The sequence below is a fragment of the Ixodes scapularis genome, unplaced genomic scaffold (assembly GCF_016920785.2).
Source record: "Ixodes scapularis isolate PalLabHiFi unplaced genomic scaffold, ASM1692078v2 PGA_scaffold10__122_contigs__length_95168666, whole genome shotgun sequence".
NCBI classification, from domain to species: domain Eukaryota; kingdom Metazoa; phylum Arthropoda; class Arachnida; order Ixodida; family Ixodidae; genus Ixodes; species Ixodes scapularis.
In genome coordinates, this window is record NW_024609836.1 from 67,551,261 (window position 1) to 67,573,799 (window position 22,539).

The 22,539-nt window shown below is 49.9% G+C and overlaps 1 protein-coding gene, 15 non-coding genes and 4 pseudogenes across 16 annotated transcripts; all 20 read right to left on the minus strand.

The window, feature by feature from the left end:
* Window positions 1-105: 105 nt before the first annotated feature.
* On the minus strand, window positions 106-224 carry LOC120845151 (annotated as a pseudogene).
* Window positions 225-5,237: 5,013 nt separating this feature from the next.
* On the minus strand, window positions 5,238-5,356 carry LOC121834948. The gene has a single exon (XR_006077405.1). It is a non-coding gene; the product is annotated as a 5S ribosomal RNA (ribosomal RNA).
* Window positions 5,357-5,503: 147 nt separating this feature from the next.
* Window positions 5,504-5,622, minus strand: LOC120845174. Its single transcript, XR_005716594.1, has one exon. It is a non-coding gene; the product is annotated as a 5S ribosomal RNA (ribosomal RNA).
* A 148-nt stretch (window positions 5,623-5,770) lies between these two features.
* On the minus strand, window positions 5,771-5,889 carry LOC120844951. Its single transcript, XR_005716513.1, has one exon. It is a non-coding gene; the product is annotated as a 5S ribosomal RNA (ribosomal RNA).
* Window positions 5,890-6,038: 149 nt separating this feature from the next.
* LOC120845055 lies at window positions 6,039-6,157 on the minus strand. The gene has a single exon (XR_005716562.1). It is a non-coding gene; the product is annotated as a 5S ribosomal RNA (ribosomal RNA).
* A 147-nt stretch (window positions 6,158-6,304) lies between these two features.
* LOC120845163 lies at window positions 6,305-6,423 on the minus strand. Its single transcript, XR_005716583.1, has one exon. It is a non-coding gene; the product is annotated as a 5S ribosomal RNA (ribosomal RNA).
* Window positions 6,424-6,572: 149 nt separating this feature from the next.
* Window positions 6,573-6,691, minus strand: LOC120845043. Its single transcript, XR_005716560.1, has one exon. It is a non-coding gene; the product is annotated as a 5S ribosomal RNA (ribosomal RNA).
* A 147-nt stretch (window positions 6,692-6,838) lies between these two features.
* Window positions 6,839-6,957, minus strand: LOC120845049. The gene has a single exon (XR_005716561.1). It is a non-coding gene; the product is annotated as a 5S ribosomal RNA (ribosomal RNA).
* Window positions 6,958-7,105: 148 nt separating this feature from the next.
* LOC120844976 lies at window positions 7,106-7,224 on the minus strand. Its single transcript, XR_005716538.1, has one exon. It is a non-coding gene; the product is annotated as a 5S ribosomal RNA (ribosomal RNA).
* Window positions 7,225-7,371: 147 nt separating this feature from the next.
* On the minus strand, window positions 7,372-7,490 carry LOC120845013. Its single transcript, XR_005716557.1, has one exon. It is a non-coding gene; the product is annotated as a 5S ribosomal RNA (ribosomal RNA).
* Window positions 7,491-7,645: 155 nt separating this feature from the next.
* On the minus strand, window positions 7,646-7,764 carry LOC120845001. The gene has a single exon (XR_005716556.1). It is a non-coding gene; the product is annotated as a 5S ribosomal RNA (ribosomal RNA).
* A 153-nt stretch (window positions 7,765-7,917) lies between these two features.
* On the minus strand, window positions 7,918-8,036 carry LOC120844993. The gene has a single exon (XR_005716555.1). It is a non-coding gene; the product is annotated as a 5S ribosomal RNA (ribosomal RNA).
* A 151-nt stretch (window positions 8,037-8,187) lies between these two features.
* LOC120844987 lies at window positions 8,188-8,306 on the minus strand. Its single transcript, XR_005716549.1, has one exon. It is a non-coding gene; the product is annotated as a 5S ribosomal RNA (ribosomal RNA).
* Window positions 8,307-8,462: 156 nt separating this feature from the next.
* On the minus strand, window positions 8,463-8,581 carry LOC120844965. The gene has a single exon (XR_005716527.1). It is a non-coding gene; the product is annotated as a 5S ribosomal RNA (ribosomal RNA).
* A 157-nt stretch (window positions 8,582-8,738) lies between these two features.
* On the minus strand, window positions 8,739-8,857 carry LOC120845148 (annotated as a pseudogene).
* A 3,014-nt stretch (window positions 8,858-11,871) lies between these two features.
* Window positions 11,872-13,624, minus strand: LOC120844942. Its single transcript, XM_040216964.3, has one exon. The coding sequence runs from the start codon at window positions 13,622-13,624 to the stop codon at window positions 12,425-12,427; it is 1,200 nt and encodes a 399-aa protein (XP_040072898.1). The 3' UTR covers window positions 11,872-12,424.
* Window positions 13,625-13,831: 207 nt separating this feature from the next.
* LOC120845031 lies at window positions 13,832-13,950 on the minus strand. The gene has a single exon (XR_005716559.1). It is a non-coding gene; the product is annotated as a 5S ribosomal RNA (ribosomal RNA).
* Window positions 13,951-14,100: 150 nt separating this feature from the next.
* On the minus strand, window positions 14,101-14,219 carry LOC120845021. Its single transcript, XR_005716558.1, has one exon. It is a non-coding gene; the product is annotated as a 5S ribosomal RNA (ribosomal RNA).
* A 149-nt stretch (window positions 14,220-14,368) lies between these two features.
* On the minus strand, window positions 14,369-14,487 carry LOC120845023 (annotated as a pseudogene).
* A 4,955-nt stretch (window positions 14,488-19,442) lies between these two features.
* Window positions 19,443-19,561, minus strand: LOC120845030 (annotated as a pseudogene).
* Window positions 19,562-22,539: the final 2,978 nt, after the last annotated feature.

A 22,539-nucleotide genomic window follows, 5' to 3' on the forward strand; every position in this document is an offset into this window, starting at 1 on the left:
CGCTTTGCTTGTCTGGCCTTTCTCGTCCCATTGCCCAACGCTTATACCTTAATCAATTTAACAAAAACGAAAAAAAGCAACGGCGTATTTTTAAAAAAAAAAATGTGCCATCAGCATTCCGTGTTCCCAGGTGGTCTCCCTCTCAAGTACTGACGGAGCCCGATGCTGCTTAGCTTCGGTGATCGGACGAGAACCGGCGCATTCAGCATGGTATGGCTTTTTTTTTTTTCTTTATTCAGCGTTTTAAAACAATAAAAACGACTACCCAGCACTTGTAGGCAGACGTACAATTAAAATTCTTTCATTTTCATCACATCATCAAATAGGTTTGCCCATTCCGGCAAACTCTCACTGTATTCATAGACACTCTTCACCTGGGTTACCAGTTCAATCAAAAATGCTCTTGCCCCTTTCGGTGGGTGCTCGGCATGTCTAACCGACATGCGAGATTTCCAGAGACTGAATATTGCTAGCAGCATAAAAAGATCATAGGGAACATTATCTTCACATTCAACAGCCAGAAAACGTATATTATAGGATGTTATGACAAATTCTTTCTTCAAAGTCCTCTTGAGAACATCCCATAGAAAAACAGCGTCCCAGCAGTACAAAAAGGAGTGCTCTACTGTTTCCGGGACTTTACATAGTGGGCAGTTAACGCCCCCAGGAACAGGCAAACCTCTTTCCCAAAGCCAGGTTTTTACCGGCAGCGTTTCAGAATGTAGGCGAAAGAAAAAAGATTTTGCGGATGGAGGTATTCTCATCTTCTTAACACGACATAACACATCATTTCCAGGTCCGTTTTCATATAGTGAACGATAAACAGGTACAGGAAAAACACTTTCTAGTAGATGTCGGTACAGGGTCCGCCTTTTAACGGTGGCCAAGTATTCCAAAGAGTACCGTACACTCAAAAATCGGAAGGCGGCAACTACTTCCTTAACAAACCCGACCATCTTTGCTGGGGAACCGATAACGGACGATACAAAAAATTCTGGCAAATGACTGGTAAGTTTCGTTTGAAACATGACTTGTAATAATGGGTGTCTCTGGTCTCTGATAAAAATAAAACGCGATACTAACTGCCTAAGAAACAAATGAGACAGCCCAAGACCGCCTTTGAGCGGACGAAGAAAAAGGTTATCTCGTCGCATCGGTTCTCCAGCACATTGCCAAATGAACAGCGCAAAAACTCTATGCATTTTTTGAATATTGCAGCGCGCACAGTATAGCACTTGCAAAACGTACCAAAGCTTCGCGGTTAAAAAAATATTACAAGCAGAAGCCCTGGTGAAAATAGACATGTTACGACCCCTCCATTTCCTCGTGCGTTCCTTCAAATCCTCTATCACACCTTCCCAGTAAGGCGAACTCTTTTCCACGTGATCCAGAGGAGCTCCCAGGTATCTACCCGGGGAACATGTCCAATGAATCCCCTCAAAAAAAACCGGCGCATCGCCCCCCTGCCCGTACCATATCCCGAGACATTTATTTTTGTTAATACTAGCACCTGTAGCATCACAGAAACTTTTGCACAAATCTAAAACTTTTGAAATGCTAGTCTTGTCCTGACAGAAAAAAGCAACATCATCAGCATATGCCAGTACTTTCACTTCCACGTTCCCCATTGTGTACCCCTCAACGTGCTCGCTTCTGATAACACTTAGACAGAGCGGCTCAAGGTAGAGACAAAATAATAAAGAAGACATGGGACACCCCTGTCGCACAGAAGATAACACATTAATCTTTTCTGACAAGGAATTGTTAATGACAAGACGCGTCGTACAACCTGAGTACGCCATCTTGACTCCTTCAAAAACAATGTTACCTACATTGGCTTTATTTAGAACCTCCCACAGCACCCGGTGGCATACTCTGTCAAACGCCTTTTCCAGGTCAATTTGAATCATCGCTACCTGGCTTCCCTCTGCTCGAGAGTTTTCGAGAATAGTCCTCGCGACATGAATGTTCGTTTGAATTGCCCTCCCTTTAATTCCACAGGTCTGATGGTCCCCAACTAACTGGCATATAACGTGCTGAAGTCGTCTCGCCAACACCTTCGCAAAGATCTTATAGTCTACGTTGCTCAACGCAATAGGACGGTAGCTCGATACCTTACGTCTCTGTGCTTCGTCTTTAGACTTGGGGATCAGTATCGTGTGCGATTGTAGGAACGAGGGCGGAAGCGCTTGACGTCGATAAGCCTCACGGATTACTTCGAAAAGGAAGACCGACAACTGGTCTCTGAAATGCTGATAGAATTCAGCGCAGAGGCCGTCTGGACCTGGCGTTTTATGAGCAGCGAGGCTCTCAATGGCTCGGTCAATCTCCGACTTTGTGATGGGTTGTTCCATCCAGTCCTTTGTTTCTGTGGATAGCTCAGGTGCTATCTGGAGAAGACCTTTCAAGGCGGCTGTTTCTTTCGGCTCACCTTTGTCTCCAAAGAGGTTCGTGTAATGTGCAACAAATGCTCTTTGAATGCCGTCTTTGTCCTTGCAGATGACGCCTTCATGGTCCAAAACGGTTATCTCTTTTGCCAGCGCAAAGCATCTTTCATCCGCCAGTGCTCGCTTTGTGGGCTGTTCGCCGAGCAAAAACTTCTCCGCCCTCGCCCGCACAACCGCACCACGATACCGATTATTTTGAAAACGTTGCAATTCACGCTTAACTACCTTTATCTCTTCAGCGTATCTACCAGGGCACTCGCTATCGTCTTTGAGAAGCGCGAGCAAGTACTGCTGCAAACCATTTTCTTCTTTCTTTGATACGTAGTTGGCGATGGACGACTTTTCTATAGCTAACAGTTTAACCTCCTCTTTAAATAATTCCCACTTCTCAGTGAAACTTAAGTATTTATTTTCGCCTAATTTATCTAAAATATTAATCACTCCATCAGTAAAGCTTTTATCCTTGAGGAGGTTGACATTAAATTTCCAGAGACCCCAGCTAAATTTTCGTGACGATTTACTTTTTTTCCCAACCGTTACGCCTACGAGACAGTGATCGCTGAAAAACACAGGTTTGACAGAGTATGCCACTGTAATAGGGCCTAATTCCGCGGACACATATATGCGATCTAATCGCGCATGCGATGACTGCTGAAAGTGGGTGAAACGAAGTTCCTCACGTTCGACGTGCATATCCGCAACGTCGGTCAACAAATACTCATCCAAAATATCTCTTAACAAGGTACTACTACTATCGCTAGGCGATTTCGCTGATGCCCTATCTCGGACATTACATACACAATTAAAATCTCCTAAAAAAATCGTATATTTTTCGCAATTAATATATTCTGTTATCTGACGAAAAAAAAGCTCTCTCTCACAGTTTCTGTTTGGGGCGTAAATACACAATACACGCCACTGCAAACCCCCCAGCAAAAAGTCACAAAAAATCAGGCGACCCCCACTATCTGTAGTGACCTTAAGGTCAGTAAGCGCAATACGCTTCGAAAGAAACAAAAAACAACCCGCGGATGTACCGACAGCATGGCTGACACACACTTCGTACGCACTTAAAAATGGTCTTAATGCGAGTGCAATTTGATCGTCCTCGTGCATTTTTGTTTCTTGGACGGCAAGGATATCGATGTTTTCCTCGTTTAAAAGCCTTTGCACCTGGTATTGTTTTTTTCTAGAGTTAAACCCCCGCACATTCAATGTGGCGCAACGAAAGGGTTGGTAACGTTCAGGTGTCATTTAAGAAAAAAAGGCTTTTAAACGATCCTTCGCCAAAAGGAAAGGTTCACCCGTTTAAACCAGTTTTATAACTAAGTACATACGAAAGGGCCTGAGTGTCATTCACTCACAACGAGTCCTTGCGCTGGCGACCATCCGCGGGGATGCGGGGCTTGGGCGGTGCTCTTCGGTGCTTCTTGGGTCCCATGTGGTGCCAGGGCAGTTCGCCCCCGCCTTCGTCTTCGGGAGCGGTCTCGGCGAGAGCATGGTCCAGCTGCCGCTTGCCAGCCAGGATGGCTTCGGCATCCATGGCTTCCGTTGTTCTGCTGTCGTCTTCCTGGGGCTGCTGGTCGTCCCCGGCGTTGGCCCCGGGCGTTACCGGACTCTGCGTCACCCGGGAGGAGGGCTGGGTGGTGCTAGCCGCATTTCTCCCAGACTCAGCGGTCGACGTTAGTGGTAGGCGTTGCACTCGGGTGGATGCCTCGACCTGAGTGGCCGGGCGGACGTCCGGGCTCGTGTCCTTGGGATCTGCGGTGGGGGGTGTGATTCCTCCGGCCGCGTCTTCCGCCTCCGCCTCGTCCATTTGCAGGTCGCTCGTATCGTCGTCCACCCGCTTTTGCGCTATGGTGGCGTAAGTGCGGACGCAGTCTGCACTCTCGTGGCCAAACCGGTGGCACTCCGTGCACCGAGGGACGTGGTAGTCTCTCCTGATGTGCCCCTTGCGTCGACAGCGAAGGCACAGAGGAGCTCGTCCGGGAACTAGCACGAGGACTTTGCACCCCTCGAGACGAATCTCATGAGGGATGTCATCCACCGTGACGCCGTCTCTCAGGGTCATCTGGACGACCCTCGTGTTGGTCTCGACGCCCTCGAAGCCTCTCTCGCGGAAGTGTTCCCGGCTGACGTCCGAGACCTTCCCGTAGCGCTCGAGTTCTCGACGTACCTGGCAACTGGACACGTCGTAAGGGACCCAGTGAAGCCGCAACTTGACCTCGGTGTTGGCGGGGTCAAGGACCAGGCACCGCCCACCTTTCACTCGCAGCTCCTTGGCGTCGAGTAGGCACTGCTTCACTGCCAACGTGTGCATGCGAAGCATCCACACGTGGTTCATCTGGTGGGCGCCCGCCGACGCCAACTCAGGAAGCACCTTCAAACGCAGAAGTTCTTCTCGAAAATCTTGAATGCGATACGGCCGGTTGCGGACGTCGCAATGTAAAAAAACAGAATTTTTAGCGATGTATCCGTTGGGCAGGGGTGGCAAAATAATCTTATAGTCAGCGGAGCCTTCAACATCAGATAAGCCACGGCCAGATATGGCCGCTGATACCGCTCCTTGGGAGCTCGTCATCGTGCGTCCGAACACTTCGGTGGTCGGTCACAGAATATTCAGCATGGTATGGCCGATGGCGATATGGAGGCTACCAAAAGGAAATAGGTCGGTTGCAACGAAAGCGCTTTGCTTGTCTGGCCTTTCTCGTCCCATTGCCCAACGCTTATACCTTAATCAATTTAACAAAAACGAAAAAAAGCAACGGCGTATTTTTTTTAAAAAAAATGTGCCATCAGCACTCCGTGTTCCCAGGTGGTCTCCCTCTCAAGTACTGACGGAGCCCGATGCTGCTTAGCTTCGGTGATCGGACGAGAACCGGCGTATTCAGCATGGTATGGCCGATGGCGATATGGAGCCTACCAAAAGGAAATAGGTAGATTGCAACGAAAGCGCTTTGCTTGTCTGGCCTTTCTCGTCCCATTGCCCAACGCTTATACCTTAATCAATTTAACAAAAACGAAAGAAAGCAACGGCGTATTTTTAAAAAAAAATGTGCCATCAGCACTCCGTGTTCCCAGGTGGTCTCCCTCCCAAGTACTGACGGAGCCCGATGCTGCTTAGCTTCGGTGATCGGACGAGAACCGGCGTATTCAGCATGGTATGGCCGATGGCGAAATGGAGCCTACCAAAAGGAAATAGGTAGATTGCAACGAAAGCGCTTTGCTTGTCTGGCCTTTCTCGTCCCATTGCCCAACGCTTATACCTTAATCAATTTAACAAAAACGAAAGAAAGCAACGGCGTATTTAAAAAAAAAAAATGTGCCATCAGCACTCCGTGTTCCCAGGTGGTCTCCCTCCCAAGTACTGACGGAGCCCGATGCTGCTTAGCTTCGGTGATCGGACGAGAACCGGCGCATTCAGCGTGGTATGGCCGATGGCGATATGGAGCCTACCAAAAGGAAATAGGTAGATTGCAACGAAAGCGCTTTGCTTGTCTGGCCTTTCTCGTCCCATTGCCCAACGCTTATACCTTAATCAATTTAACAAAAACGAAAAAAAGCAACGGCGTATTTTTTTTAAAAAAAATGTGCCATCAGCACTCCGTGTTCCCAGGTGGTCTCCCTCTCAAGTACTGACGGAGCCCGATGCTGCTTAGCTTCGGTGATCGGACGAGAACCGGCGTATTCAGCATGGTATGGCCGATGGCGATATGGAGCCTACCAAAAGGAAATAGGTAGATTGCAACGAAAGCGCTTTGCTTGTCTGGCCTTTCTCGTCCCATTGCCCAACGCTTATACCTTAATCAATTTAACAAAAACGAAAGAAAGCAACGGCGTATTTTTAAAAAAAAATGTGCCATCAGCACTCCGTGTTCCCAGGTGGTCTCCCTCCCAAGTACTGACGGAGCCCGATGCTGCTTAGCTTCGGTGATCGGACGAGAACCGGCGTATTCAGCATGGTATGGCCGATGGCGAAATGGAGCCTACCAAAAGGAAATAGGTAGATTGCAACGAAAGCGCTTTGCTTGTCTGGCCTTTCTCGTCCCATTGCCCAACGCTTATACCTTAATCAATTTAACAAAAACGAAAGAAAGCAACGGCGTATTTAAAAAAAAAAAAATGTGCCATCAGCACTCCGTGTTCCCAGGTGGTCTCCCTCTCAAGTACTGACGGAGCCCGATGCTGCTTAGCTTCGGTGATCGGACGAGAACCGGCGTATTCAGCATGGTATGGCCGATGGCGATATGGAGCCTACCAAAAGGAAATAGGTAGATTGCAACGAAAGCGCTTTGCTTGTCTGGCCTTTCTCGTCCCATTGCCCAACGCTTATACCTTAATCAATTTAACAAAAACGAAAGAAAGCAACGGCGTATTTTTAAAAAAAAATGTGCCATCAGCACTCCGTGTTCCCAGGTGGTCTCCCTCCCAAGTACTGACGGAGCCCGATGCTGCTTAGCTTCGGTGATCGGACGAGAACCGGCGCATTCAGCATGGTATGGCCGATGGCGAAATGGAGCCTACCAAAAGGAAATAGGTAGATTGCAACGAAAGCGCTTTGCTTGTCTGGCCTTTCTCGTCCCATTGCCCAACGCTTATACCTTAATCAATTTAACAAAAACGAAAGAAAGCAACGGCGTATTTTTAAAAAAAAAATGTGCCATCAGCACTCCGTGTTCCCAGGTGGTCTCCCTCTCAAGTACTGACGGAGCCCGATGCTGCTTAGCTTCGGTGATCGGACGAGAACCGGCGCATTCAGCATGGTATGGCCGATGGCGATATGGAGCCTACCAAAAGGAAATAGGTAGATTGCAACGAAAGCGCTTTGCTTGTCTGGCCTTTCTCGTCCCATTGCCCAACGCTTATACCTTAATCAATTTAACAAAAACGAAAAAAAGCAACGGCGTATTTTTAAAAAAAAATGTGCCATCAGCACTCCGTGTTCCCAGGTGGTCTCCCCCCCAAGTACTGACGGAGCCCGATGCCGCTTAGCTTCGGTGATCGGACGAGAACCGGCGCATTCAGCATGGTATGGCCGATGGCGAAATGGAGCCTACCAAAAGGAAATAGGTAGATTGCAACGAAAGCGCTTTGCTTGTCTGGCCTTTCTCGCCGCATCCCCCCCCCCCCCCCCCCCAACGCTCATATTTTAATTAATCAAAAAAAAAAAAAGCACCAGCGTATTTAAAAACAAAATGTGCCATCAGCACTCCGTGTTCCCAGGTGGTCTCCCCCCCAAGTACTGACGGAGCCCGATGCCGCTTAGCTTCGGTGATCGGACGAGAACCGGCGCATTCAGCATGGTATGGCCGATGGCGATATCGAGGCTACCAGAAGGAAATAGGTAGATTGCAACGAAAGCGCTTTGCTTGTCTGGCCTTTCTCGTCGCATCCCCCCCCCCCCCCAACGCTCATATTTTAATTAATCAAAAAAAAAAAAAAAAGCACCAGCGTATTTAAAAACAAAATGTGCCATCAGCACTCCGTGTTCCCAGGTGGTCTCCCCCCCAAGTACTGACGGAGCCCGATGCCGCTTAGCTTCGGTGATCGGACGAGAACCGGCGCATTCAGCATGGTATGGCCGATGGCGATATCGAGGCTACCAGAAGGAAATAGGTAGATTGCAACGAAAGCGCTTTGCTTGTCTGGCCTTTCTCGTCGCATCCCCCCCCCCCCCAACGCTCATATTTTAATTAATCAAAAAAAAAAAAAAAGCACCAGCGTATTTAAAAACAAAATGTGCCATCAGCACTCCGTGTTCCCAGGTGGTCTCCCCCCCAAGTACTGACGGAGCCCGATGCCGCTTAGCTTCGGTGATCGGACGAGAACCGGCGCATTCAGCATGGTATGGCCGATGGCGATATCGAGGCTACCAGAAGGAAATAGGTAGATTGCAACGAAAGCGCTTTGCTTGTCTGGCCTTTCTCGTCGCATCCCCCCCCCCCCCCCCCCAACGCTCATATTTTAATTAATCAAAAAAAAAAAAAAAGCACCAGCGTATTTAAAAACAAAATGTGCCATCAGCACTCCGTGTTCCCAGGTGGTCTCCCCCCCAAGTACTGACGGAGCCCGATGCTGCTTAGCTTCGGTGATCGGACGAGAACCGGCGCATTCAGCATGGTATGGCCGATGGCGATATCGAGGCTACCAGAAGGAAATAGGTAGATTGCAACGAAAGCGCTTTGCTTGTCTGGCCTTTCTCGTCGCATCCCCCCCCCCCCCCCCCCCAACGCTCATATTTTAATTAATCAAAAAAAAAAAAAAAGCACCAGCGTATTTAAAAACAAAATGTGCCATCAGCACTCCGTGTTCCCAGGTGGTCTCCCCCCCAAGTACTGACGGAGCCCGATGCTGCTTAGCTTCGGTGATCGGACGAGAACCGGCGCATTCAGCATGGTATGGCTTTTTTTTTTTTTTTTTTTATTTCTTTATTGCAGGAGGAATGCAAAAACGGCAATGTCACTTAAAAAAAAAATACTCTGCAAGACTTATTGCAGGGTACATTAAAATCCTCGCATTTCGAGGAGCGGTTTACAAATTTCTAGCCACTCGGGTTTCGTTTTACGGTGTGAAAAAACACTTTCCACTTGCTTAACAAGGCTGAAAAAATAATGATGCACTTCTTTCACACTGGGGTCTGCATGACGGACCGCCATGCGCGACCTCCAAATACTGCACAAACCCAACAACATAATCATATCAAAAGGTATGCCATCATCGTTACTCACATTCAAGAAACGTATAACTGATGGGCTAATGCACAGTTGTTTCTTCAACGTGCGCTGCAGCACATCCCAAAAAAAAAACCGCATCCCAGCAAAAAATGAAAACGTGCTCGATGGTCTCAGGTTTCTTACATAAAATACAGTCTACCGACCACGGCACATCAATACCCTTTCCTTCAAGCCACACCTTAACGGGCAGTGTATTGGAATGCAGTTTAAAAAAGAACGTTTTAACGGAAGGGGGAACGCACATATTCTTCACTCGCTTGAGCACATCTTGGCCCCCGCTACAGACTACAGTTCTATACAACGGGTCTGGAAACAAACTTATCAATAAATCGCGTGTAAGCGTTTTCTTGCTAACAGCGGACAAATACTCAAACGAAAAACGGGCAGACAAAAATAACACTGCGTCTACCACCTCCTTTTGATATCCCACTAATCTCTTAAGTTCGCCGCCATGGGACGAAACGAGAAAAGATGGCAAATGAGGAGACAATTTGGTTTGTATAAACGTACGTATGAAAGGATGCTCTTGGTCTCGCAGAAAAAAGAATCGGGACACAATCTGTTTGCAAAACAAATGCGAGAGACCGAGACCACCGTGACGAATCCGATGGAAAAGATTGTCTCTCCTCATCGGCTCCCACTTCGAATTCCAAATAAACGTGGCAAAAACACGGTGAAATTTCTGCACATTCAAGCGAGCACAATGAATGGCTTGCATCACGTACCACAATTTTGCAATGAGAAAAATATTACATACTGTCGCTCTGGCAAATATGGACAGCTCACGCTGCTTCCAACGGGAAGCGCGCCTGTCCAGGTCGGCGGCGACTCCCGACCAATAGGGTTTGCTTTGCCTGTAACATTTTAGTGGCACACCGAGGTAAGTGCACGGCACACGGTCCCAACACACCCCTTCAAACACCGAAGGGGTTGTGGCCCACTCTCCGTGCCAAAACCCACGGCACTTGCTCAAATTTATGGCTGCCCCTGTAGCCTTACAGAAGTCTCTTGCCAACGTCACAGCCGCGCTAATACTTGGCTTATCGCTACAAAAAACCGCGACATCATCTGCATAGCTCATGACTTTTATCTCCTCATTTTCCATCCGGAATCCGTGACATTGATTACTGTTCTGAACACTTAAACAAAAAAGTTCCAAATAGAGGTTAAACAATAACGGCGACAAGGGACATCCTTGTCTTACGGATGTTCGCACACGTATCGGTTCAGTCAATTCCCTGTTCACAATGAGCCTAGTGGTACACTCTTGGTACGCCATTTTAACCCCGTCCAAAATACGCTCGCCCACATTCACGTGCTTTAAAACATCAAAAAGGACATCGTGCTTAACACGATCGAAAGCCTTATCTAGGTCCAGTTGAAGCATGGCAACTTGGCCCATGCCATCGTCACATGCCTCCAAAACAGTTCGGGCAACGTGCACATTCGTCAAAATAGATCGACCCTGTATTCCACAGGTCTGATGATCTCCAATGAGCTGGCAGGCAACACTCTGGAACCTCCTCGCTAGGATTTTAGCAAAAATCTTGTAATCTACATTACACAGAGTTATCGGGCGGAAACCAGTGACTTGACGTAGTTTCGCAACGTCATCAATTTTGGGAATTAACACAGTGTATGTACGTGAAAAAGACGGCGGCAGTACTTTCCTTTCGTATGCCTTACAAATCACTTCTAAAAAAAGTGGAGCGATTACGCTCTTGTATTTCTTATAAAATTCGGCGCATATGCCGTCCGGTCCTGGCGTTTTCGAGCTCGGCAAATCGTCTATTGCTCTCTCGACCTCTTGAAGAGTGATCGGCTCTGCGAGATTTTCCTTCTCCTCTTCCGTTAGTTGCGGCAGGGACTCTAGAAGTTTTCCACACATAGGGTCCTGCCTTCCTTTAACTTGGGTTTCAAAAACTTGCCTATAGTGTGCGACAAAAGCCTGCTCAATACTACTTGGGCTAGTGTTAATCACTCCGTTGTACTCGATTTCGCCAATTTCGTTGCGAAGCGCAAACCTTTTCTCATCCGCCAAAGACCGTTTAGTAGGCTGTTCTCCCATCAAGTACTTCTCTGATCGAGCCCGAACAATGGCTCCGCGGTAACGCTCTTGATGAAAATGCGCCAGGCGTTGCTTAACCGTTTCCAAATCTTTAAGAGCTGTGCCGGGTCGTTCACACTCAGCTCTTGACAGAGCTTCCAAATCTTCGATTAAGCCACGTTCGTCGCAACGCGCCTCGTACGCTAAAATCGACGACCTTTCGATAGCGAGCATCTTCACTTCCTGTTTGATGAGCTCCCATGTCTCGAATATATCGTCCCTTGCGGTTTTAAAAAACGTTTTGAAGACGTTATCTACCGCTGCAAGAAAACTTTCATCGTCAAGCAGTTTTGTGTTAAGCTTCCACAGCTTCCAGTTAAACTTGGCCTTCGGCGGCGCTTTTTCGCCGATCGTTGTCGAAATCATGCAATGATCCGAAAAAAACACTGGTGTGACGCGATACTTTCTTAACATTGCTGCCGCGGAGGCCGATACGTATACTCTATCTAGGCGCGCATGAGACGACGCTTGGAAATGGGTGAAACGAATCTCGCTCGTTTCGTTCGTCACCGTTCCGGCGTCAACCAAGTCAAAGTCTTCAACCAGTTCGCTTAAAACTTGCGCACTCTTGTCGCTACTCCGCCTCAGGGGCGTTCTGTCTGCTGCCCTTACAACGCAGTTAAAATCGCCCAACAACACAATCGTTTTATCACAATCTAGAAAACGGCGTAAGCCAATAAAAAAGGAAACACGGTCTTTAACCGTACTAGGCGCATACACACAAACAATTCGCCACTGAAAAGACGCCAAAGAAAAATCGCACATGATGAACCGCCCTTCCGTGTCGGTGGTTACAGCTAACTCCGACAAGGGCAGGGACTTTTTAAGAAAAAGAAAACATCCGGCAGAAAAACCAACCGCGTGGGTGACACAAACTTCGTACGACTGCAGAAAAGGCCTAAGCGCACTAGCAACCTGTTCCTCCTCAGCCATTTTAGTCTCTTGCACCGCTAAGAAATCGGGTTTCTCTTTAAGCAGCAAACGCTGCAATTGGTATTGTTTTTTCCTGGCGCTCAAACCTCGAACATTTAGCGATGCGACCGTTATTGCTGGTTGGAACGTACAAATCATGTGTTTTGCTGTAGCACTTGCCTTGGCATTCGGACGTCAGTCTTTGTAACCAGGCGTTAGCCGCCTTACTTGCTGTTGAGTCGCCTCCGGTCATCTGGGGTTAAGGTGGGCGTGGGCTGGAAACGCCCCTTCTTTGTCCTCTCCATCCAAGGGTTGGGCCTGGGTGTCATGCCCGGCGTCGATGGAGGGTTCTCGTCGAGGCCACGCTTGATGGACTCGGTGGTTTCGTCCATAGTGTCGTGACCTTCGGAAGGCGCCTTCTCGAAAGTCGGGGGGGATGCCTCGCGCGGGGCTACGGTCTTCTCCATTGGCGTCGCCGTGGGAGGGGGTGCCGCGCTGCCTGGTTCAGGAAAGCCACCAGCCACCTCCTTCTTGTCCTTTACAGGCGAGACTTCAGTCGAGCCGTCCGCTCCAACAGGATGACTGCTGGGCTCACCAGACGGTGAAGCTTCGTCTTGTTGTCCCTGAGCGGAACGCTCAGCCTCGTCGATTTCCATGGTCAGGGGCGAAAGGTCTTCCGCCGCCGCTCCACCAGTTACTCGGGCGTAGGTCTTTACGCACTCCTCCTTCTCGTGGCCGAAACGTGAGCACACCGAGCACTTAGGCACGCGGCAGTCGCGCCTGATGTGCCCGGCACGCTTACAGCGCAGGCAGACCGGCGCCCTCCCCGGGATTACGATAAGGACGTTCGCCCCCTGAAGCCGCAGCTGATGAGGCATTCCGTCGGGCGTGACGCCGCTCTTCAGCGTCATGCGTGCCACCCGGGTAGTCGACTCGATGCCCTCGAATCCCTCGACGCGCCACTTCTCACGTGCGACTTCTATAACCTTGCCGTAGGGTTCCAAAAACTTGCTCACCGCGTCGTCCGTCACATGATACGGGACCCAATGGAGGCGTAGACGGACTTCCGTGCTGCTGGGGTCGATGACGACACACCTCAGGTCCTTCACCTTCAACTCTTTGCAGTCGATGAGCCGCTTCTTGGCTTCCGGCGTTCGCAGCGTGGCCAACCAGACATGGTTCATCTGGAAAGCACCGAGCGCCACAATCTCGGACAGGACGGCGCACCGCTTCAATTCTTGCCGGAAATCTTCAATACGATAGGGGCGGCCTCTCAAATCGCAGTGCAAAAGTACTGAATTTAAAATAGTTGCACCCATTGGGATGGGAGGCAACACCACCTTGTAGTCGTCGGCAGACGATGACGCAGCAAAAGTACCGCGGCCAACTGGGGCCGTTGTCGCAGCTCCGTTGGAGCCAGCCATCCTGCGACCGTTCTCGGCGAGTGCCAGAAGCAGAATCAGCATGGTATGGCCGATGGCGATATGGAGCCTACCAAAAGGAAATAGGTAGATTGCAACGAAAGCGCTTTGCTTGTCTGGCCTTTCTCGTCCCATTGCCCAACGCTTATACCTTAATCAATTTAACAAAAACGAAAGAAAGCAACGGCGTATTTAAAAAAAAAAAAAATGTGCCATCAGCACTCCGTGTTCCCAGGTGGTCTCCCTCTCAAGTACTGACGGAGCCCGATGCTGCTTAGCTTCGGTGATCGGACGAGAACCGGCGTATTCAGCATGGTATGGCCGATGGCGATATGGAGCCTACCAAAAGGAAATAGGTAGATTGCAACGAAAGCGCTTTGCTTGTCTGGCCTTTCTCGTCCCATTGCCCAACGCTTATACCTTAATCAATTTAACAAAAACGAAAAAAAGCAACGGCGTATTTAAAAAAAAAAAAAATGTGCCATCAGCACTCCGTGTTCCCAGGTGGTCTCCCTCTCAAGTACTGACGGAGCCCGATGCTGCTTAGCTTCGGTGATCGGACGAGAACCGGCGTATTCAGCATGGTATGGCCGATGGCGATATGGAGCCTACCAAAAGGAAATAGGTAGATTGCAACGAAAGCGCTTTGCTTGTCTGGCCTTTCTCGTCCCATTGCCCAACGCTTATACCTTAATCAATTTAACAAAAACGAAAAAAAGCAACGGCGTATTTTAAAAAAAAAAAATGTGCCATCAGCACTCCGTGTTCCCAGGTGGTCTCCCTCCCAAGTACTGACGGAGCCCGATGCTGCTTAGCTTCGGTGATCGGACGAGAACCGGCGCATTCAGCATGGTATGGCCGATTTTTTTTTTTTTTTTTTTTTTTTTTTTTTTCTTTATTGCAACTGGAACAGCACATGTCAGTTCAAATTAAAAAAGCGCTGCAAGTCTTCTGCAGGGCACGTTAAAAGGCTCTCATTTCTAAAAGAGATTTACAAAGACCTAGCCACCCGGGCTTAGGCTCGCGCGTAGAAAAAACACTCTCAACTTGCTTTACTAGTGAGAAAAAATAGAAGCGTACTTCTTTGACATTGGGGTCGGCATGCCTTACTGCCATGCGCGAGCGCCAAATACTACAAAGGCCCAAAAGAAAAAACATGTCAAAAGGCACACAGTCGTCATTCGTCACGTCCAAGAAACGAATACCTGATGGGGTGACTCGCAGCTCTTTCTTTAGCGTGCGCTGAAGCACATCCCAGAAAAAGACCGCATCCATGCAAAAAATGAAAACATGCTCAATAGTTTCAGGTTGCTTGCATAAAAGGCAATCGACCGTCCACGGGACATCAATACCCTTTTCCCTTAGCCACACCTTGACCGGCAACGTATTGGTGTGTAGCTTAAAAAAAAACGTTTTCACTGAATGTGGTACGCACATACGCTTCACTCGATTTAACACATCGTGGCCGCCATTACAGAAAAGTGTTCGATACATTGGCGTCGGGAACAAACTGACCACCAAATCGCGCGCGAGCGCTTTCTTGCTCACTAGAGACAAGTACTCCAAAGAAAAACGTGCAGACAAAAAGCGAACTGATTCAACAACCTCCTTTTGAAATCCCACGAGTCTTGTTGGCTCGACGCCGCAAGAGGAAACAAGAAAGGATGGCAAATGAGGAGACAGTTTTGTCTGGATGAAGGTGCGGATGAACGGTTGCTCCTGGTCTCGCAGAAAAAAGAAACGCGATACTAGCTGTTTAACAAACAAATGGGACAGCCCAAGCCCCCCGTGGCGTACCCGGTGAAAAAGATTGTCCCTCCTCATGGGTTCCCAGTTAGACCCCCAGATGAACAAAGCAAAAACACGGTGAAACTTCTGAACGTTAACACGTGCACAATGTATGGCTTGCAAAACATACCACATCTTTGAAATCAGAAAAATATTGCAAACTGCCGCCCTCGCAAAGATGGACAGATCACGGTGCTTCCAACGAGAAGCACGGCTGTCCAGATCGGCGGCGACCCCCGACCAAAAAGTTTTGCTGCTGCGGTAGCAATTTAGAGGTACGCCCAGGTATGCGCAGGGCACGCGGTCCCAGCTAACGCCTTCGTACTCCGAAGGCGTTGTGGCCCATGCGCCGTGCCAAAACCCGCGGCACTTGTCCCAGTTTATGGCAGCGCCGGTCGCGTCACAGAAAGCCTTTGCCAAAGACACCGCGGCACTGACACTTTTCTTATCGCTGGAAAACACTGCGACGTCATCTGCGTAACTTATAACTTTTACCTCGGCATTTTCCAGCCGAAAACCCCGACAATCCTTACTGTTCAAGACGCTTAAACAAAAGAGCTCCAAATACAAATTAAATAAAAGCGGCGACATGGGACATCCCTGCCTCACGGACGTTCGCACGAAAATCGGCTCGGTCACCTCTTTGTTTATGACGAGACGTGTGGTGCAATCTTTATAGGCCATTTTGGCACCTTCCAAAATAACGTCTCCGACGTTCACACGATTTAAAACATCAAAAAGGACGTCGTGCCTGACACGATCGAAGGCCTTGTCCAAGTCTATTTGGAGCATGGCTACTTGGCCCATGCCCGCATCACACGCTTCCAAGACACTGCGCGCGACATGCACGTTCGTCGTGATGCTCCGGCCCTGGATCCCACACGTTTGGTGTTCCCCGATAAGTTTGCAAGCAACACTTTGAAAACGTCGCGCTAAAATCTTTGCAAAAACTTTGTAATCTACGTTACACAGGGTGATCGGGCGGTAACCAGTGATTCGCCGTAGTTTAGCGACGTCGTCACTTTTTGGTATAAAAACAGTATGTGTTCGCGTATAAGAAGGCGGTAACATTTTCCGCTCATACGCTTTACCAAAAACTTGTAACAATAAACTGGCGAGTACGCCCTTGAATTTCTTGAAAAACTCGGCACTTATTCCATCGGGTCCCGGCGTTTTCGAGTTTGGCAGGTCGTCTATCGCCCGTTCGACCTCTTGAAGAGTGATCGGCTGAGACAGGCTTTCCGCCTCCTCTTCAGCTAACTGCGGCAGCGCCTCAAGCAGCTTGACCCACGCGGGGGCCCCTTTCCCTTGAACTGGGCTCTCAAAAAGCTGCTTGTAGTGAGCCACAAACGCCTGCTGAATACTGCGTGGACATGTGCGCGTAACGCCGTCAACTTCAATTTCCGCTATCTCGTTTCGCACGGCGTACCGCTTTTCGTCTGCTAAGGCTCGTTTCGTTGGCTGCTCGCCCATGAGGTATTTCTCCGCCCGGGCTCGAACCACGGCGCCGCGGTAACGTTCTCGATGCAGCTGTTCTAGGCGCTCCTTAACGTTGTCCAAATCCTTTAAACAGACGCCGGGGTTTGCACACTCCGCTCTAGAGAGCGCCAGCAGATCGGCGTTTAAACTCCGTTCAGCTTGACGCGCTTCGTGGGCCAAAAGAGACGACCTCTCTATCGCAAGCATCTTCACTTCCTGCTTTGCGGTCTCCCATGCCTCAAAAATGTCCTCTTCAGCGTTTTCAAAACCCGACTTAAAAATGTCACCGGCGCCCTTAACAAAATGTCCGTCGTCAAGCAGCTTCGTGTTCAGCTTCCAAAGCTTCCACTCAAACTCCGCCTTCGGCCGCGCCTTATTCCCGATCGTTGTCGCAACCAAGCAATGGTCGGAGAAAAACACTGGTGTGACGCGATACTTTGTTAACAACGCTGCCACGGAGGCCGACACGTAAATCCTGTCTAAGCGAGCGTGGGAGGACGCCTGAAAGTGTGTGAAACGCATCTCCCGCGTTTCGTTTCTAACACTCCCAGCGTCTACCAGATCGAAATCTTCGAGCAACTCTTTTAATATCGTCGCGCTTCTGTCGGGGCGCTGCCCAGACGGCAGCCTGTCTATCGCCTGAACGACGCAGTTAAAATCCCCGCACAACACAACTGTCCTCTTACAATCTACAAAACGGCGCAAGCCAGAAAAAAAGGAAACTCGGTCTTTCACCGTATTGGGGGCATATACACAGATAAGCCGCCAATGAACTGCCGCAAACAAAAAGTCACACAAAATAAAACGACCTTCCATGTCGGTAGTTACTGATAACTCGAACAAGGACAACGATTTTTTTAAGAACAAAAAGCAACCACCCGATAAACCGACAGCGTGCGTAACACAAACTTCGTACGAAGATAAAAAGGGCTTAAGTGCATTCGTCACCTGCTCTTCCTCGGCCATCTTGGTTTCCTGCATCGCCAAGAAATCGGGTTTCTGGCTTTCCAACAAACGTTGTACTTGATATTGTTTCTTCCGCATGTTGAAACCGCGAACATTTAACGATGCGACCGTGATGGCCGGTTCAAGCGTGCAAATCATAAAAAAGGCTATGACGGGACACTTGCCTTGAAAACCCGCACGAAAGTTCATGAACCAGGCGTTGCCGCCTTACTGGCTGTCGCGGCGTGGCCCGCCGTCCGCGGGGCTGCCAGGTAGACGCTTGTACCTGCCGCGCTTGCTCGTTTTCCACCCCTGGTTCGGGACCGGTGTCATGGCGGCGCCCTCCCCGTCGCGACCACGCTTGGAGGAGTCCGCAGTCTCGTCCATGTCGTCGGTGTCTTCGGCATCCTTGCTGGGTGGGAGGACAGCGGGAGGCGCAGCCACGACGGCCTCGGGCGACGTCGCCGCAGGAGAAGGCGCAGCACCTTCCTCCGTCGGGGTGCTAGTTGCCGGCTCGTTGCCGTCGTTACCGTCGGCCCCGGCGCGTTGCTCCTGATGTTGTTCGGAGGTCTGGGGGGCGTCGCTGTTGAGGCCACACGCCGCCAGTTCGGCGTCCTCCGCCTCCATGATGAACGGGGATGGCTCGTCCGTCTCAGCTGCGCCGGTGACGCCGGCGTACGTCCGCACGCAGTCCTCCTTCTCGTGGCCGAAGCGGAAGCACTCCGTGCACTTCGGCACGCGGCAGTCGCGCCTGATGTGCCCGGGGCGCTTGCATCGCAGGCAGACCGGCGCTCTTCCGGGGATGACGATGAGGGTGTTCGCACCTTGAAGACGGAGCTGGTGGGGCATCCCGTCGGGTGTGGCATCGCTCTTCAGGGTCATGCGAACGAACCGAGTGGTAGATTCGATGCCCTCAAAACCGCTGACGCGCCACTTCTCACGTCCAACTTCCTTGACCTTGCCGTACGGCTCGAAAAGTTTTCGAACCGCATCGTCGGGTACGTGGAACGGCACCCAGTGGATGCGAAGGCGAATCTCGGTGGTACAGGGGTCAATGACGAGGCAGCGGAGGCCCTTCACCTTGATTTCCTTGACGTTGAGGAGGCGTTCCTTGGCTTCCGGCGTGCGAAGCGTTGCTAACCACACATGGTTCATCTGGAAGGCGCCGAGCGAGACGATGTCTGGCAAGGCGCCGGTCCGTTTCAGCTCCTGGCGAAAATCCTCGATGCGGTAGGGCCGTCCCTTCAGGTCGCAGTGAAGAATCACGGAGTTCAAAAAAGTTGGCCCGGTGGGCATCGAAGGCAAAACAACCTTGTATTCTTCAGCGGTTGACGTTGAGGCATGAAAAACAGTAGTTCCACGGCCATCAAGGGCCGTTGTCGCAGCTCCGCTGGAGCCAGCCATCCTGCGACCGTTCTCGGCGAGTGCCAGAAGCAGAATCACCATGGTATGGCCGATGGCGATATGGAGACTACCAAAAGGAAATAGGTAGATTGCAACGAAAGCGCTTTGCTTGTCTGGCTTTTCTCGTCCCATTCCCTAACGCTTATATTTTAGTTAATTGAAAAGAAAGAAAAAAATCACCAGCGTATTTAAAAAAAACAAAATGTGCCATCAGCACTCCGTGTTCCCAGGTGGTCTCCCTCCCAAGTACTGACGGAGCCCGATGCTGCTTAGCTTCGGTGATCGGACGAGAACCGGCGTATTCAGCATGGTATGGCCGATTTTTTTTTTTTTTCTTTATTGCAACTGGAACAGCACATGTCAGTTCAATTTAAAAAAGCGCTGCAAGTCTTCTGCAGGGCACGTTAAAAGGCTCTCATTTCTATAAGAGATTTACAAAGACCTAGCCACCCGGGCTTAGGCTCGCGCGTAGAAAAAACACTCTCAACTTGCTTTACTAGTGAGAAAAAATAGAAGCGTACTTCTTTGACATTGGGGTCGGCATGCCTTACTGCCATGCGCGAGCGCCAAATACTACAAAGGCCCAAAAGAAAAAACATGTCAAAAGGCACACAGTCGTCATTCGTCACGTCCAAGAAACGAATACCTGATGGGGTGACTCGCAGCTCTTTCTTTAGCGTGCGCTGAAGCACATCCCAGAAAAAGACCGCATCCATGCAAAAAATGAAAACATGCTCAATAGTTTCAGGTTGCTTGCATAAAAGGCAATCGACCGTCCACGGGACATCAATACCCTTTTCCCTTAGCCACACCTTGACCGGCAACGTATTGGTGTGTAGCTTAAAAAAAAAAACGTTTTCACTGAATGTGGTACGCACATACGCTTCACTCGATTTAACACATCGTGGCCGCCATTACAGAAAAGTGTTCGATACATTGGTGTCGGGAACAAACTGACCACCAAATCGCGCGCGAGCGCTTTCTTGCTCACTAGAGACAAGTACTCCAAAGAAAAACGTGCAGACAAAAAGCGAACTGATTCAACAACCTCCTTTTGAAATCCCACGAGTCTTGTTGGCTCGACGCCGCAAGAGGAAACAAGAAAGGATGGCAAATGAGGAGACAGTTTTGTCTGGATGAAGGTGCGGATGAACGGTTGCTCCTGGTCTCGCAGAAAAAAGAAACGCGATACTAGCTGTTTAACAAACAAATGGGACAGCCCAAGCCCCCCGTGGCGTACCCGGTGAAAAAGATTGTCCCTCCTCATGGGTTCCCAGTTAGACCCCCAGATGAACAAAGCAAAAACACGGTGAAACTTCTGAACGTTAACACGTGCACAATGTATGGCTTGCAAAACATACCACATCTTTGAAATCAGAAAAATATTGCAAACTGCCGCCCTCGCAAAGATGGACAGATCACGGTGCCTCCAACGAGAAGCACGGCTGTCCAGATCGGCGGCGACCCCCGACCAAAAAGTTTTGCTGCTGCGGTAGCAATTTAGAGGTACGCCCAGGTATGCGCAGGGCACGCGGTCCCAGCTAACGCCTTCGTACTCCGAAGGCGTTGTGGCCCATGCGCCGTGCCAAAACCCGCGGCACTTGTCCCAGTTTATGGCAGCGCCGGTCGCGTCACAGAAAGCCTTTGCCAAAGACACCGCGGCACTGACACTTTTCTTATCGCTGGAAAACACTGCGACGTCATCTGCGTAACTTATAACTTTTACCTCGGCATTTTCCAGCCGAAAACCCCGACAATCCTTACTGTTCAAGACGCTTAAACAAAAGAGCTCCAAATACAAATTAAATAAAAGCGGCGACATGGGACATCCCTGCCTCACGGACGTTCGCACGAAAATCGGCTCGGTCACCTCTTTGTTTATGACGAGACGTGTGGTGCAATCTTTATAGGCCATTTTGGCACCTTCCAAAATAACGTCTCCGACGTTCACACGATTTAAAACATCAAAAAGGACGTCGTGCCTGACACGATCGAAGGCCTTGTCCAAGTCTATTTGGAGCATGGCTACTTGGCCCATGCCCGCATCACACGCTTCCAAGACACTGCGCGCGACATGCACGTTCGTCGTGATGCTCCGGCCCTGGATCCCACACGTTTGGTGTTCCCCGATAAGTTTGCAAGCAACACTTTGAAAACGTCGCGCTAAAATCTTTGCAAAAACTTTGTAATCTACGTTACACAGGGTGATCGGGCGGTAACCAGTGATTCGCCGTAGTTTAGCGACGTCGTCACTTTTTGGTATAAAAACAGTATGTGTTCGCGTATAAGAAGGCGGTAACATTTTCCGCTCATACGCTTTACCAAAAACTTGTAACAATAAACTGGCGAGTACGCCCTTGAATTTCTTGAAAAACTCGGCACTTATTCCATCGGGTCCCGGCGTTTTCGAGTTTGGCAGGTCGTCTATCGCCCGTTCGACCTCTTGAAGAGTGATCGGCTGAGACAGGCTTTCCGCCTCCTCTTCAGCTAACTGCGGCAGCGCCTCAAGCAGCTTGACCCACGCGGGGGCCCCTTTCCCTTGAACTGGGCTCTCAAAAAGCTGCTTGTAGTGAGCCACAAACGCCTGCTGAATACTGCGTGGACATGTGCGCGTAACGCCGTCAACTTCAATTTCCGCTATCTCGTTTCGCACGGCGTACCGCTTTTCGTCTGCTAAGGCTCGTTTCGTTGGCTGCTCGCCCATGAGGTATTTCTCCGCCCGGGCTCGAACCACGGCGCCGCGGTAACGTTCTCGATGCAGCTGTTCTAGGCGCTCCTTAACGTTGTCCAAATCCTTTAAACAGACGCCGGGGTTTGCACACTCCGCTCTAGAGAGCGCCAGCAGATCGGCGTTTAAACTCCGTTCAGCTTGACGCGCTTCGTGGGCCAAAAGAGACGACCTCTCTATCGCAAGCATCTTCACTTCCTGCTTTGCGGTCTCCCATGCCTCAAAAATGTCCTCTTCAGCGTTTTCAAAACCCGACTTAAAAATGTCACCGGCGCCCTTAACAAAATGTCCGTCGTCAAGCAGCTTCGTGTTCAGCTTCCAAAGCTTCCACTCAAACTTCGCCTTCGGCCGCGCCTTATTCCCGATCGTTGTCGCAACCAAGCAATGGTCGGAGAAAAACACTGGTGTTACGCGATACTTTGTTAACAACGCTGCCACGGAGGCCGACACGTAAATCCTGTCTAAGCGAGCGTGGGAGGACGCCTGAAAGTGTGTGAAACGCATCTCCCGCGTTTCGTTTCTAACACTCCCAGCGTCTACCAGATCGAAATCTTCGAGCAACTCTTTTAATATC

Excerpts from the sequence above, each read along its gene's own strand:
- LOC120844942 (XM_040216964.3), bottom strand. The coding sequence starts at position 13,624 with ATGGCTGGCTCCAACGGAGCTGCGACAACGGCCCCAGTTGGCCGCGGT.